This window comes from Theropithecus gelada, chromosome 10 (assembly GCF_003255815.1).
Source record: "Theropithecus gelada isolate Dixy chromosome 10, Tgel_1.0, whole genome shotgun sequence".
Taxonomy (NCBI): Eukaryota; Metazoa; Chordata; class Mammalia; order Primates; family Cercopithecidae; genus Theropithecus; species Theropithecus gelada.
In genome coordinates this window covers 53,568,534-53,583,638 of record NC_037678.1, presented here as the reverse complement: position 1 = coordinate 53,583,638, position 15,105 = coordinate 53,568,534, and the positions used below count along the sequence as shown (strand labels likewise).

The window sequence follows — 15,105 nt, the reverse complement described above, 5'->3', positions numbered from 1 at the left end:
TGCTGTGTGGGCAATTTCAGACAGGCCTCTTTGTGGAGGTGACATTTGAGCTGGAATCTAAACGTAAAGAAGGAGCCAATAATTCAGGGATCTAGAACATCCCAGCACAGGGAACAGCAAGTACAAACGCTCTAAAGTGGAAATAAGCTTGGAGCTTAGAGGAACAAGAAGAAAGTGGGGTGGCGGAGCTGAGTGAGGGTGAGGAGGAGGGAAGCAGAAGGTGATCAGGGCAGGCAGGGACCAGATCATGTAGGTTTGTCGGCTGTAATGGGTACCAAAAACTTACATACCAAGTCAGGCGCGGTGGCTCACGCCAGGAATCCCAGCATTTTGGGAGGTCAAGGTGTGCGGATCACTTGAGGCCAGGAGTTCGAGACCTGCCTGGCCGTGTCTCCCTCTAAACTAGAAGCTCCAAGAGGGACAGGAAGTTCTCCTGCGTCTGAGACCCTATGTGCATGACCTTGGATCGATCAGCATTGAACAATTCCTACGTGCCAAGCCCTGACATCAAAATAGGTCACAAGCCAGCAGCCGCTCGCTGAATCTGCGTTCCTCTTTGGAAAACGGAAACCGTGAAGCCTGTTGGAATGGTCAGAGCCAAAGGGCATTGTCACTTGTGACATCAGCGCAGAAACAGAGCGGGATCCGGATTGGCCCTTAGAACTTGGGTGGGGACAGAGCATTCCTGGCCCCGCCCCCTGCAGCGGACCGCTCGCGCATGCGATCTGGCCTCAGCCTCGCTGTCGCGCCATTTTGCCGGGGTTTGAATGTGAGGCGGAGCGGCTGCAGGAGCGGGTAGTGCCAGCTACAGTCCGCGGCTGGGGTTCCCTCCTCCGTTTCTGTATCCCCACGAGGTGAGGCGCGGGCCGTGCACGGCCTACCAGAGTGGCTCTTGGGCCCCAGCTGAGGAAGGGATGAGGCGCTCCCGGTACTTCCGAGCGCTAGGGAGTGAGAACCGCGCCTCTGGGCGAGAGCGGAATGTGGGCGCGGGGCTCGGGCGGTGCGCTGAGGCAAGGTCTTCGCCTCCCTAGGCAGCGCTCGCCGCGCCTCGCGCCGTCCTAGGACTCTGACCCAGGCCCAACGGCTCCGGGGCCTGTGAGGGGTGAGGGCAGCTGAGGCGCGGCCTAACGCGAGCCTGCGGATTGCCCGCCCTTTCCTCTCCATCACGGCGCTGATTGGTTGCGCCGTCGCGTCTCCGCTCGGAAAGGCTGCTGCTTATTGGTCGCGCTCGCGTGTCCGTTCTCTGCGACGGGGGCTTCCAGCCGCGCGAGCTGGGTGTGCGGCTCCGAGGCCTGCCCAGGCGGGGACTGCGGACGCGTGGAGCTGCGGCTGCCGCGCGATCCCCCCCTTGCCAGAACTCTAGTGAAGCCCGCGAACTCACCCTCTCTAACCTCTGTACTTGAATCCCTGACTGTAAAATGGGCATCGTGATCTCACTTTGCTGAATCGTTTGTGAGAATTCTAGTCGGTACACCCGGGACATAGAAATCCCCTGTAACAGGGGGGTTCCCTCATTCTGGGAGAAACGCTGTGCCGTGGTGGTTCGGAGCATAGACTTTGGAATTATATCGCCTGGGTTCATTCCAGACGTAGCCTCTCTCTAGGGGTGTAACTTGGGGCTGGTCACCTTAGCTCACTGAGCCTCCATTTCCTTAGCTGCAAAATGGGTTTAATAACGGAATCTACCTCGTAGAGTGGCTTTGAGGATGCTCTGAGTTATTTACCGTGGTTTACAAAGGTTGCCTGGGAGCTGATGGTTGTTTATTCATCTCTCCCACCCATCTTTCTCCTTAGCCAGTATGGTTTTCTGTTTTCTTCCATATTCCAGGCTTATTCCGATTTAAAATTATTTGCACGTTCCTTTTGTTTGCTGGGGAATTACCAACATCATTTTTGCAAGGCAGGCCCCCTCCCAAGTTTCCCTCACCTTAGGCCTCCGCTAACCAACCTCTTTTCTTTTTCTTTTTTGTGAGAGGGAGTCTCGCTCTGCCTCCCAGGCTGGAGTGCAGTGGTGCGATCTCGGCTCACTGCAACCTCCGCCTCCCGGATTCAAGCGATTCTCCTGCCTCAGCCTCCCGAGTAGCTGAGACTACAGGTGCATGCCACCACACCCGGCTAATTTTTGTATTTTTATTAGAGACGGGGTTTCACCATGTTGTCAAGCTGCCTAATCAACCTCTCTAGGACCCTTCTCTCATGGCTGTCCATCAACATCACCTGGTTTTAGTTACTTCATAGCATTTACTAACAATTACTTATTGCTTACTTATTATCTTTCTCAACTGCTAGAATGTAAGCTGTTTGAGAGCAACGACCTTGTCTGTCTTGCTTCTCTCTCCCTGGTGGGTGCCACCTCCCCCTTGCCCCCACCGCCCCCGTGCTTGCCACATGGTAGATGCACAAGTATTATTCTTCCTTGGAGGCACAGAAGAGGACCCTTTACTCTTGGATTCCACCAATTGTTCTTTTTCGCCTCACCTTGGACCCACATCGTCAGATCTTTGGCCTTTCTTTGTATGTCTTTTTTTTTTCCTTTTTGGCATGCTTTCAGAGGATCCTAATGGACCTAGTCGCTCCCCTCCTACAACCCTTTATCTTTCACTTCTTTTTTTTTTTTTTTTTTTTTTGAGACGGAGTCTCGCGCTGTGTCACCCAGGCTGGAGTGCAGTGGCGCGATCTCGGCTCACTGCAAGCTCCGCCTCCCAGGTTCACGCCATTCTCCTGCCTCAGCCTCCGAGTAGCTGGGACTACAGGCGCCCGCCACCACGCCCGGCTAGTTTTTTGTATTTTTAGTAGAGACGGGGTTTCACCATGTTAACCAGGATGGTCTCGATCTCCTGACCTCATGATCCACCCGCCTCGGCCTCCCAAAGTGCTGGGATTACAGGCTTGAGCCACCGCGCCCGGCCTATCTTTCACTTCTTACCACCAGTGCAAGGGAAGTCTCTCTCCCCTTCTGATTACTTCTGCTGGTTGGGGTCTGAGATAGGATTGGATGGATGCAAGAGCAGTGCTCTAGTTTTGGAATTAATTTGTTTATTTAATAACTTTATTGAGCATCCACTTAATCTCTGGGAATATAGTGAAAAAGCAAAAATGGAGAGGGTCCCTTCCCTTGAGAACCATGTATTCTCGTGGGTGAAAGAAAAAACATTAGATAATTTCAGATAGTGACAGAATTATGTGACAGGTGAAGAAGGCTTTTCTGAGGAGGTGATATTTGGGTAGAGACCAGCCATTAAAAGGTGAGGGGCAGGCCGGGCGCGGTGGCTCAAGCTTGTAATCCCAGCACTTTGGGAGGCCGAGACGGGCGGATCACGAGGTCGGGAGATCGAGACCATCCTGGCTAACACGGTGAAACCCCGTCTCTACTAAAAAATACAAAAAAAAAACTAGCCGGGCGAGGTGGCGGGCGCCTGTAGTCCCAGCTACTCCGGAGGCTGAGGCAGGAGAATGGCGTGAACCCGGGAGGCGGAGCTTGCAGTGAGCTGAGATCCGGCCACAGCACTCCAGCCTGGGCGACAGAGCGAGACTCCGTCTCAAAAAAAAAAAAAAAGGTGAGGGGCAGAACATTCCAGGTAGAGAGAATAGAAGACTCAGGGATAGGAACCGGCTTGGAATATTGAAATATTTAAGGAATATCTTAGGTTCCTAGAGTGTTATGTGAAGAAGGGAGAAGTATCCAGGACCCGGATCATAGAAGGCTTTGTAGGCAATGTAAGGAGTTTGGATTTGATTCTAAGTGGTATATTCCTATGATTAGAAAGCAGAGGGTAGGTTGAGGTGTTGGGATATGTTCTTCATATATGGGTGCCAGATAGTTTTCATTCATTGGATCTCTTTCCCTACTCCCAAATTTAAGGCCTCGGGAATGGTTCTCTAATGTGTTGAGGACATATCTAAGAAAAAGGCAGATATCTTGGATCAGCTTATGTCACAGATGTCTGTGAGATGGCTTTGGAAAACAAGGCCAGAAATTCCAGAAATCTCCACCTATAACTGAGGGCCTATGGGAAGATGCTAGACTTAGGTCTGGCCATTCATTCAACAAGAAGAACTTGGAAATTTAGATGTCAGGCATAACTGATTTATTGTGATGCTTTTTTAAATTTTTAAATTGTGTATTGATAGGGATTTCCAAAGATAGTTCCGTGGAGAAAGAAAAGTATCACCCTCTCATTTAAAGGTGATAAAAATGAATTCTTCTCTCTCTCTCCTTTTTTGTTTTAAAGACACCATCTTACTGTGTTGCCTGGGCTGACCTGGGCTCAGCCTATCCTACCTCAGCCTCCCAAGTAGCTAGGACTACAGGCATGCACCACCACACTCAACTAATTTTCATATTTTTTTGTAGAGATGGGGTTTCACCATGTTGCCCATGTTGGTCTCAAACTCCTGGACTCAACCAATCTGCTTACCTCGGCCTCCCAAAGAGCTGGGATTATAGGCATGAGCCACCCTACTTGGCCAAAATAATTTTTTGTTTCTAGTTTGAGTCATTTTTAGATCAGTAACACTTTTTGCATTTATATATTGCTAATATTTCAGAATGTCAAAGTACCTTTACTTGTGGTCACATAAGATTAGACCTTGATCTTGTTGATAATTATGAATACCTGCAGAATGTTCTCTAAAAGTCCCTGATTTCTCTCATTTTCTCAAATCAAAGATAAGCTTAGAATTTGGTTTTATAGACTTTATCAGTAAGGTGATATAAAAAGGATTTGTTGACAAATAGTTCCTTAAAGAAAATTCCCAAAGAATAAACTTTGGGAGGCCAAGGTGAGTGAATCACTTGAGCTCAGGAGTTCTGGACCACCCTGGGAAACATGGGAACCCCGTCTACAGAAAGAACACAAAAATTAGCCAGGTGTGGTGGTGCGTGCCTGTAGTCCCAGCTACTTGGGAGGCTGGAGTAGAAGGATGGCTTGAGCCCAGGAGGCAGAGGTTTCAGTGGGTCAGAATTATACCGCTGCATTTCTCCAGTCTAGGCAACAGACCCAGACCCTGTCTTAAAAAAGAATATTAAGATTCTGGGATCTATGTAGTATTTTAACTTTGAGGGATTATAACATGCATATTTATGTAACCCCTCACTTTTTCTAAAACTTAAAAATAGTCCTACCCTAGCATCTCAACTTAATCATTTTAGGTTTCATTCTATTATGTGGTTTTATTTATTTATTTTTATTTTATTTTATTTTATTTTTAGAGACAGGATTTCACTCAGTCACCCAGACTGGACTGCAGTGGCAAGACCGCAGCTTATTGCAGCCTCGACCTCCCAGGCTCAAGCGATCCTCCTGCCTCAACTTCCCTAGTAGCTAGGACCACAGGAGGGTACCACCGAGCCCAGCTAATTTTTTAAATTTTTGTAGAGACAGGATCTCACTATTGTTGCCAAATCTGGTCTTGAACGGTCCTTGGGGTCAAGTGATCGTCCCATCTCAGCCTCCCAAAGTGCTGGGATTACAGAAGTGATCCATCTTGCTCAGCCTGTTGTGGTTTTAGAATCTAAAAGGTCGTGTCCACCTCTTCCTGTTTGACACAGTCAACCAACCAAAATAAAGATGAAGAATAATATTTTTGATGGAAACATCAAAGGTATCTAGCTTTTTAAAATAGTACAACAAATATATAATAGGTGCTCATCACTATTGTAAGACTCTAGGGAGATAGCAGTGAACAAAGCACAAAGTCCCTGCTATCGATGGAGTTTGCAATCTAGTGAAGAAAGAAGCACAGTAAATGACAAAAGAAGTTAATATGCCTGATAAAATGTACTTGGAAAATAGTAGAGTAAGGGCATGGAGAGTAACTGAGGTGAATCCTCTTTTAGATAGGATGGTGCAGCAAGGCATCTCTGAAAAAAAGATGACATTTGAAAAGAGTCCTTTCAGGCCGGGCACGGTGGCTCATGCCTGTAATTCCAGCACTTTGGGAGGCTGGGGCGGGCAGATCACCTGAGGTCAGGAGTTTGAGATTAGCCTGGCCAACATGGTGAAACCCCATCGCTACTATAAGTGCAAAAATTAGCCGAGCGTGGTGGCATGCACCTGTAGTCCCAGCTACTTGGGAGGTTGAGGCAGGAGAATCGCTTGAACCTGGAAGGCAGGGGCTGCAGTGAGCTGAGATCACGCCATTGCATTCCAGCCTGGGTGACAGAGCAAAGACCGCTGTCTCCAAAAAAAAACAAGAGAGTCCTGAATGAGAATGAAGTAGGCAGTGAGAACCATGTAGCTTTCCATGGGCAAAGCTCTGCAGGCAGAGGGAACAGTAAGTACAGAACCCTGAAACAAAAGTGAAAGCGCTGGCATGTTTGAACAGGTAATACAGGATAAATCTTTTTTCAGAGACAAGAGTCTCACTCTGTTGCCCAGATTAGAATGCAATGGCATGATCATAGCTCACTGCAGCCTTAAAATTCTGGGCTTAACCTATCCTTCTGCCTCAGCCTCCAGAGCAGCTGACACTACAAGTGCTCGCCACCATGCCTGGCTAATTTTTTTTATTTATTGTAGAGACAGGGTCTCACTTGTTGCCCATACTGGTCTTGAATTCCTAGCCTCAAGTGATCCTTCTGCCTCGGCCTCCCAAAGTGCTGGGATTACAGGCATGAGCCATTCTGCCAGGCCAGAACAAGTCTAAAAGTTCACTTTCTTGAAGTACTTTTGAATAAACACATTTAATTGTGGCAATTAAGTTGGTCATTTGTTCATCTGACATTCATGCAACTGAGTTCCCACATTATGTTGGGGCTGCTAATGATTGATCCTGAAGGAATAATCTCCAGTCTTGACTGGAAACTCACATTTTGCTGGGTGACTGACACGTTGTGACTTATGCTTTAGGTCATACAACAAATGCTTACAAAATATGTACTGTGTGCCAGATAATGCTGAAGGTCCTGAGCATACAGACAAAAGTCCCTGCCCTCAGGAGCTTGCAGTCCAGTATGTGTGTGAGACGACAAAGAAGTTAAAGATGATTTCAAATGAGGGTAATTGCTAACACAGTAAAACAAGGATGATGTAGATGGTAGTCCTAGAAGGCCTTTTTGAAGAGTTGACAGTGGGCTGAGTGCTGAATGGTGCCCATTATCAAATTAGAGGATGAGCATTATTATGGTCAGAGAGAACTCTTGTGGCCAGTTTGTAGAACAGAAGGCTTTTGTGCCTGGAATGTAGCAAGAGCCAGGAAGAGGTAGGACATGAGGTCAATACATGCCAGATTGCGTGGACTCTGCTGTGGTAAGGGATTTGCTGGTGGTGGTGGTGGTGGTGGTGGTGAGACAGGGTTTTGGAGACAGGGTCTCACTCCCATTGCCCAATCTGGAGTGCAGTGGCCTGATCACAACTCACAGCAGTCTCAACTTGCTGGATCTACAGGTGTGTGCCACGACACCTGGCTAATTTTTTGTATATTTAGTAGAAACAGGGTCTTGCTGTGTTAGCTCAGGCTGGCTCAAGCAATCCACCTGCCTTGTCCTCCCAAAGTGCTGGGCTTACAGGTGTCAGCCACTGCACCTGGCCAGGAATTTTGGTGTTTAATACAAGTAATTATGAGGAATCTAAGGAGTTTTAGTTGAGAAATAATACAAATGCTAGAGAAACATAATGAAGAAAGTGAAATGCAGATTTATTAAGAAGTGTGTTTTTAAAAATCAAGAAAATAAGCCCTGTGTGGTGGCATGTGCCTAGTCCCACCTATTCCAGAGGCTGAGGCAGGAGGTCTGCTTGAGCTCAGGAGTTAGAATCCAATCTGGACAATACAGTGAGACCCCCTGTCTCTCTCTCTCTCTCTTTTTTTAAAAAGACAGAGTAGATCTGTGAATCTCCCCCTGCACCCTCCCCAGGCAAGTTTCTAACAAGCTACCTTGCCTGAATCCCCAAAGGTAGAATAAATTTGCATATGGCAAAGAAAGGCCAATTTTCTTTAACTCAGATACACTGATGTTAATGATTTAACCTGACCACAGCAAACTAACTTTTTTTTTTTTTTTTTGGAGACTGAGTTTCTCTCTTGTTGTCCAGGCTGGAGTACAGTGGCGCAGTCTCACCTCACTGCAACCTCTGCCTCCCGGGTTCAAGTGATTCTCCTGTCTCAGCCTCCCGAGTAACTGGGATTACAGGCATGTGCTACCATGCGCAGCTAATTTTTAGTAGAGACAGGGTTTCACCGTGTTGGCCAGGCTGGTCTCAAACTCCTGTTTGAGGTGTTTGCTCAGGTGATCCGCTCCTCTCAGCCTCAGAGAGTGCTGGGATTATAGGTGTGAGCCGCCACACCTGGCCCAAACTTTCATGATTTCATAACCGATCCAACATTTCAACACAGAAAAAAGGAATAGGAAGATACATAGATTAAATCATTGCTTTCCAAAGTGTGTTCTATTGAAAAGGGGTTCTGTAGCCAAATAATGGGAGAGACTAGGCAATCCTCCCACCTCAGCCTCCCAAGTAGCTAGGACTACAGGGCCCCACCACCATGTCCGGCTAATTTTTTGTATTTTTAGTAGAGATGAGGTTTTGCCATGTTGCCTGGGCAGGTCTTGAACTCCTGGGCTCAAGCGATCCATCTGCCTCAGCCTTCCACCAATGGAGACTCTGAATTTATGTAAACCAGTAACTTTGTGAGTTTAAAGTGCTTTGTATTGTGAGTCTCCAGAGTGGGGCAGGATATAATGTGTAGTATTTTCCAAACTTGTGACATAAAAAAACCATAAAGGGTGTAGCCTCTCAATAGACTGTATGTGTGGTTTAATGGGACTTGATTTTCACACCTATAGAGTGGTACACCCTGGATTAGAGGGAGTGATTAGGTAGGTGGTGGGCTCTACTCAGTCAGTCAGAACATTAGCTTCCTGTGATAAACACATTTTCTAATTAAGGGGAAGGACTGCAGCATGTAGAATACAGATAATTCTCTTTAGAAGGTTGGGGTTTCTGGCTGTTGGGGAGTGCCCTGCATAAGCACAGCATTAGATATATTTTCTTATTTTCTGGCTTCCTGCTGCTCAGTTGTCCTCTGGCTGCCCTCTTTTCACATCAGCCTTTCTATTGTGTTGTGAGTGCTTTCACTCTAGGTCAGTCCTCTGTCATTTCCACCTAAGAGGCAGCCTTGGGTAGTAGAAAGAGGGTAGACTTATAGAGTCGGACTGATTTGAATCTGATCTTTATTCATTAACCATGTGTGACTTAGTCAACCTGAGTGCCCTTCTTTGTGTGTAAAATGGTTGTGTGGAATAGATGATACAAAGCCTATGAAAACATCTAGCATCATGTGCCTAGTTCATACATGTGACACCTCCCCCATTCTGCAAACCATTAACAGCCCAAAGGTCCTCTACTCCACTTACTCCACTTTCATTACATTTTTACCCACTTCAGAAAACCTTTGTGGCTTCCCCATACATTAAATCATGGCACTCTTCAGCCAAGTATGGAGGAACCTATATGATCTGATCTTGATCTCTTAGTCCACTATTCTCTCTTCCCATCTCTGTTACTTTGCTCACACAATTTATTTTGGCAGGTGTGCCCTCGTCCTACTTTGCCTATTCAGATATACATATTTTTCAAGGTTCAGCTCAAGGCTTAGGCTCTGGGAAACTCTTAGATGGCCACATAACCCCGTGACTCCCTTCTTAACCTCCTAACATTTAAGGTGCTGTCTTTGTGATTCATTTGGCACTTCAGAGGACAAATGTTTCAGAATTTGGGATTTTTTTTCGATGCACGTAGTGTGGATTACACAACATCCCCAGTGGGGCTTGGGGTAGCATCCTGTAATCAAACATATTGATATTTCTTTAGTGAAACAAATTTTCATACTAAGTGAGATAAATCTATGTTGATAGCCTCAGGCAGTTTAGGCTGGTTTTGCTGCCAAGTGAGTTTGCCACAAACTTTTTTAAAAAAACAAACTTTCAGTTTTTTGATTTTTGGATTTCATCACTCTAGTAAAGGGTATATAGGCCTGCACTTGGCATTTCAGTTGTGTCTTGTCTTCCGAAGCTCCTTCCGTATACGAACAAGAACTTGATTGCATATTGTCATAGACATTTTAAAAATAAATGGGTCCTGGCATGGTGGCTCATGCCTGTAATCCCAATGCTTTGGGATGCCAAGGCAGGAAAATTGCTTGAGGTCAGGAATTCAAGACCAGCCTGCACAACATGGTGAAACCCTGTCTCTACAAAAAATACAAAAATTAGCCAGGCATGGTTTATTGCGCCTGTAGTTCCAGCTACGCAAGAGGCTGAGGTGGGAGGTTGTGGCTTGAGCCCTGGAGGTTGAGGCTGTGGTGAGCTATGATCATGCCTCTGCACTCCAGTCTGGGCCACAGAGCAAAACTCTGTCTGAAAAAAATAATAAAATTATTTAAATTCCTGACTGTGAATGTGTAATAGATATAAGTGATTGTAAGATTAGAAAAGTATGAAGAGAATAAAACTCTCCTTATATCCATCACCTAGATGTTATCACTGTTCTGCATTTTGGAGTGTATTTTTGTTTTCTTCTATATGTGAAGTTTTTTTGCATAAATCGAATTATGATATCCTTGAACTTTTTCCACTGACCTTTTTTACATTTTAAAAAAATTGTGTGTTTAATTTTTTTCTTCTTTTTCATAGAAGCCTCTGGTTAATTTGGTGCATCCCTGAAAGGGCCCCACTTTCCCATCTACATGTGGCTATGTATCTAAAAGCTGCCTAATAGGATCTAAGCATAAGTGGAGTTTTCTAAAATTTTGTTTGTTTGTTTTTTGTTTTTGAGACAGAGTCTCATTCTTTCCGAGGCTGGAGTGCAGTGGCACAATCTTGGTTCACTGCAGCTGCTGCCTCCAGGTTCAAGCGATTCTCCTGCCTCAGCCACCCAAGTAACTGGGATTACAGGTGCACGCCACCACGCCCGGCTAATTTTGTATTTTTAGTAGAGACAGGGTCCACCATGTTGGCCAGGCTGGTCTCAAACTCCTGACCTCAGGTGATCCACCCCCCTCAGCCTCCCAAAGTGTTGGGACTACAGGTGTGAGCCACTGCGCCCCCCCCAAAATAGCTTTATTGAAGTACAATTTACATACTATAAGATTTATCCATTTTAAGTGAACTGTTTGGGAAATTTTAGTAAATTTATGAAGGTTATGCATGTGTCACCACAGTCCAATTTTAGAACATTCTGTCACCCCCAAAAAGTTCCCTCAGTTTGCACCTAATTTTATCATCTCACCAACAGGTTGAAGACCGTAAAGCTCCATTGATAAGATTCCCAGGATTTGTGGTCTGTTGGTAATCATGCACATCTGACACTTGTACTTTGTGTATGTGCTGTTTCTGTGGGGTTTTTTTTCCATTTTCCTTTTAATTGGGTGGGTTCAGACTCCTTTTTTTTCCATTTTTAATGACAAAATTGTATATATTTACGATATGCATGTTTTGAAATATATGTACACTGTAGAATGGCTAAATCATGCTAATTAACATATATATTACTTCACATGGGGGGGGGGGTGTGTGTGTGTGTGTGTGTGTGTGGTGAAAGCACTTAAAATATACCCAGTATTTTTCAAGTATACAATACATTATTATAGTCACCTTGTTGCACAATAAATCTCTTTTTTTTTTTTTTTTTTTTTGAGACGGAGTCTCGCTCTGTTGCCCAGGCTGGAGTGCAGTGGCCGGATCTCAGCTCACTGCAAGCTCCACCTCCCGGGTTTACGCCATTCTCCTGCCTCAGCCTCCCAAGTAGCTGGGACTACAGGCGCCTGCCACCTCGCCCGGCTAGTTTTTTGTATTTTTTTAGTAGAGACGGGGTTTCACCATGTTAGCCAGGATGGTCTCGATCTCCTGACCTTGTGATCCGCCCGTCTCGGCCTCCCAAAGTGCTGGGATTACAGGCTTGAGCCACCGCGCCCGGCCAAATCTCTTGAACTATGTATTTCTTAGCCTACGTTTTACTAGTTAAATCGGCGTAGGCCATTTAGTCAGCTTAAAATTTGTGGACTGGGCACAGTGGCTCACGCCTGGCAGGCCAAGGCAGGAGGATCGCTTGAGTCCAGGAGTTTGAGACCAGCCTGGGCAACATAGTGAGACCGTGTCTCTACAAAAAAAATTTTTTTTTAATTTGTCATCTGTTAGATGTGAAGTTTTTTGGTCACTTACAAGCATATTCTGTGATTTAGTTTTGTTTAAGCTTTATGAAAACTTCTAGAATCATAATCTTAGCTGTCATCTTCTGAACTCTAGAATTTATCTCCCTAGATGCAAATTCTTAGCACATTGTTTGTAGTATTTGCGATTACATGTTGTACATGAAGGAATTTATTGTTTCTTTAATCTCAGAACTTTACGTGGGATATTTATTTGCGGTTTAAAATTTTAATTTCTTATTGTGGGGCGTTTTTTTGTTTGTTTGTTTTTTGTTTTGAGACAGGGTCTTGCTCCATCACCCAAGCTGGAGTGCAGTGGCACCATCTCAGCTCACTGCAACCTCCGCCCCCAGGCTCAAGACATCTTCCCACCTCAGCCTTCCGAGTAGCTGGGACCGAAGGTGCCCACTACCACACCTGGCTAATTTTTTGGGTGGGTTTGTTTGTTTGTTTTGAGACGGAGTTTTGCTCTTACCGCCCAGGCTGTAGTGCAATGGTGCAATCTCAGCTCACTGAAACCTTGCCTCTCGGGTTCAAGCGATTCTCCTGCCTCAGCCCCCCGAGTAGCTGAGATTACAGGCTCCTGCCACCATGTCTGACTAATTTTTGTATTTTTAGTAGAGACGGGATTTTACCGTGTTGGCCAGGCTGGTCTCAAATTCTTGACCTCAGGTGATCCGCCTGCCTCAGCCTCCCAGAGTGCTGGGATTACAGGCATGAACCATCATGCCCAGCTTCAATTTTTTTGTGGTTTTGGTAGAGACGGGTCTCGCCCTGTTGCCCAGGCTGGTCTCTAACTGCTGAGCTCAAGCAATCCACCTGCCTCAGCCTTCCAAAGTGCTGGAATTTACAGACCTGAGCCACTGTGCCCAGGCTCCTAAGGTCCTCCAGTGATTTTTTTTTCTTAACCTTTGTAAGCCCTTTCCCATAGCATTGAATCGTATAAACTTCCTGATGGCTTCAAGCAGTCCTTCAGCTTTTTTTTCTTATGACTATCTTTTTGAAATTTTGGGATTTTTTTTCATCTCCCTTATCATAAAATTGTCTCACTGTTGTTTTGGGGGAAAAAGACACATCTCATTTGCTGGACTCTTGCCTCAATAAATAAACTCTTTATTGCCCATACAAGAAGCAACAGATGGATGACTTTCAGAGGGACCCATAATATAAATGGATTTTTTAAAAATGTAAATCACTTTTTCCTTAAGTGACCAGTTACCCAAATCTCATTTTATATTTTAGATCCTATAGCAATGGAACTCAGCGATGCAAATTTGCAAACACTAACAGAATATTTAAAGAAAACCCTCGATCCTGATCCTGCCATCCGACGTCCAGGTAAAGAAAATAAACGTTTTTTGGTTGATTAATTCCTTCAGGAGAGGTGAGAGAAACCTATGTATTATCTGCCTCCTTATAAATACATTTAAAAAAAAGATTGGTTCTCAGCCATAGTTTATATGTGTTACAGCTGCTATACCATGGTGTGTTTCCTTTTTTGAGTAAAATAGCTTTTATTTGGCATCTTCTGGGATTAAAAAGTACTAGTTTAGGGATAAAAAGTACTGACATGTTTAGAATGCTTTGTCTTTGACCTTTTCCAAAATACCCACTTAAAACCTGCCTGCTTTAGAGATAAAATAATTAGGGCATAGAAAGGAGAGTAATTGCCTAAAAAGTGATTAAGTGAATGAAACCAAATAATCAGTTACTGTCTTTTAGTTTTCTGTTGGGTTTGATTTAACTAACATATTTTAAGACCTGGAGCTTTTTTTTTCTTTCTTGAATCTCACCAGATTCCATTAAAAACTTAGAAATAAAATTTTGATCTCAGGTGTTCACAGGACTCAGACATTAAGTTAAATGAGGGAGATAGGCCAAATAGAGACTGGTAATATCAGGAGAATACATGCCCTGGTTAAGTGGCAAGTGTTTTTTGGAACTAGCTAATTTTGGGGATTCAGACAAGTTTTGCAAGATCAGATTTCCAATTTTGCTTGAAAAATAAGGATATTTGGCCGGGCGCGGTGGCTCAAGCCTGTAATCCCAGCACTTTGGGAGGCCGAGGCGGGTGGATCACGAGGTCAGGAGATCGAGACTATCCTGGCTAACATGGTGAAACCCCGTCTCTACTAAAAATACAAAAAACTAGCCGGGCGTGGTGGCGGGCGCCTGTAGTCTCAGCTACTTGGGAGGCTGAGGCGGGAGAATGGCGTGAAACCGGGAGGCGGAGCTTGCAGTGAGCCGAGATCACGCCACTGCACTCCAGCCTGGGAGACACAGCGAGACTCCGTCTCAAAAAAAAATAAAATAAAATAAAATTAAAAAAAAAAAAAAAAAAAAATAAGGATATTTATATGAAGTGCCCTCAGTTTTAAATATTAGCAAGTAACTTCAAAAGATTTTGGGGCCGGGCCTGATGGTTCATACCTCTAATCCCAGCACTTTAGGAGGCTGAGGTGGGCGGATCACGAGGTCAGGAGATCAAGACCATCCTGGCTAACATGGTGAAACCCCGGTCTCTACTAAAAAATACAAAAACTTAACCAGGCGTGGTGGCGAGCGCCTATAATCCCAGCTACTTGGGAGGCTGAGGCACAAGAATCGCTTGAACCCAGGAGGCGGAGGTTGCAGTGAGCCAATATTGCCCCCACTGCACTCCAGCCTGGGTGGCAGAGTGAGACTTTGTCTCAAAAAAAAAAAAAAAAAGTGAAATACAGTGCAAACCAAACTACTTCTGGGCCAGGTACGTCTTGCGAGCAGTCAGTTATTGATCCTTGATGTGGGCCATATTAAAATGCTCTTAACCTGTTTCTTCAAAACTTACCAATGTGCATGCTCATAGAGGATTTTGGAAGGGTTCCATGAGGAAGAGAATGTGTGTTATATATGATGAACAGAATCATGAACATGTTAATGCATCTATCCTATTCTGGAAAAGTCTTTGTGGTTTCTGAG

General features: G+C 45.1%; 1 protein-coding gene across 3 annotated transcripts in view; it reads left to right on the top strand.

Annotated features, from left to right (window-relative positions):
* The first annotated feature begins 676 nt into the window (after positions 1 to 676).
* CSE1L (chromosome segregation 1 like) overlaps positions 677 to 15,105 on the top strand; it is a 48,785-nt gene continuing 34,356 nt past the window's right edge. For all 3 annotated transcript variants that reach the window (XM_025400048.1, XM_025400049.1, XM_025400050.1), the window contains exons 1-2: positions 677 to 854; positions 13,390 to 13,485. In XM_025400048.1, the coding sequence (XP_025255833.1) occupies positions 13,401 to 13,485 (85 nt within the window). In that variant the 5' untranslated portion in view covers positions 677 to 854; positions 13,390 to 13,400. The remainder of the gene's footprint in view (positions 855 to 13,389; positions 13,486 to 15,105) is intronic.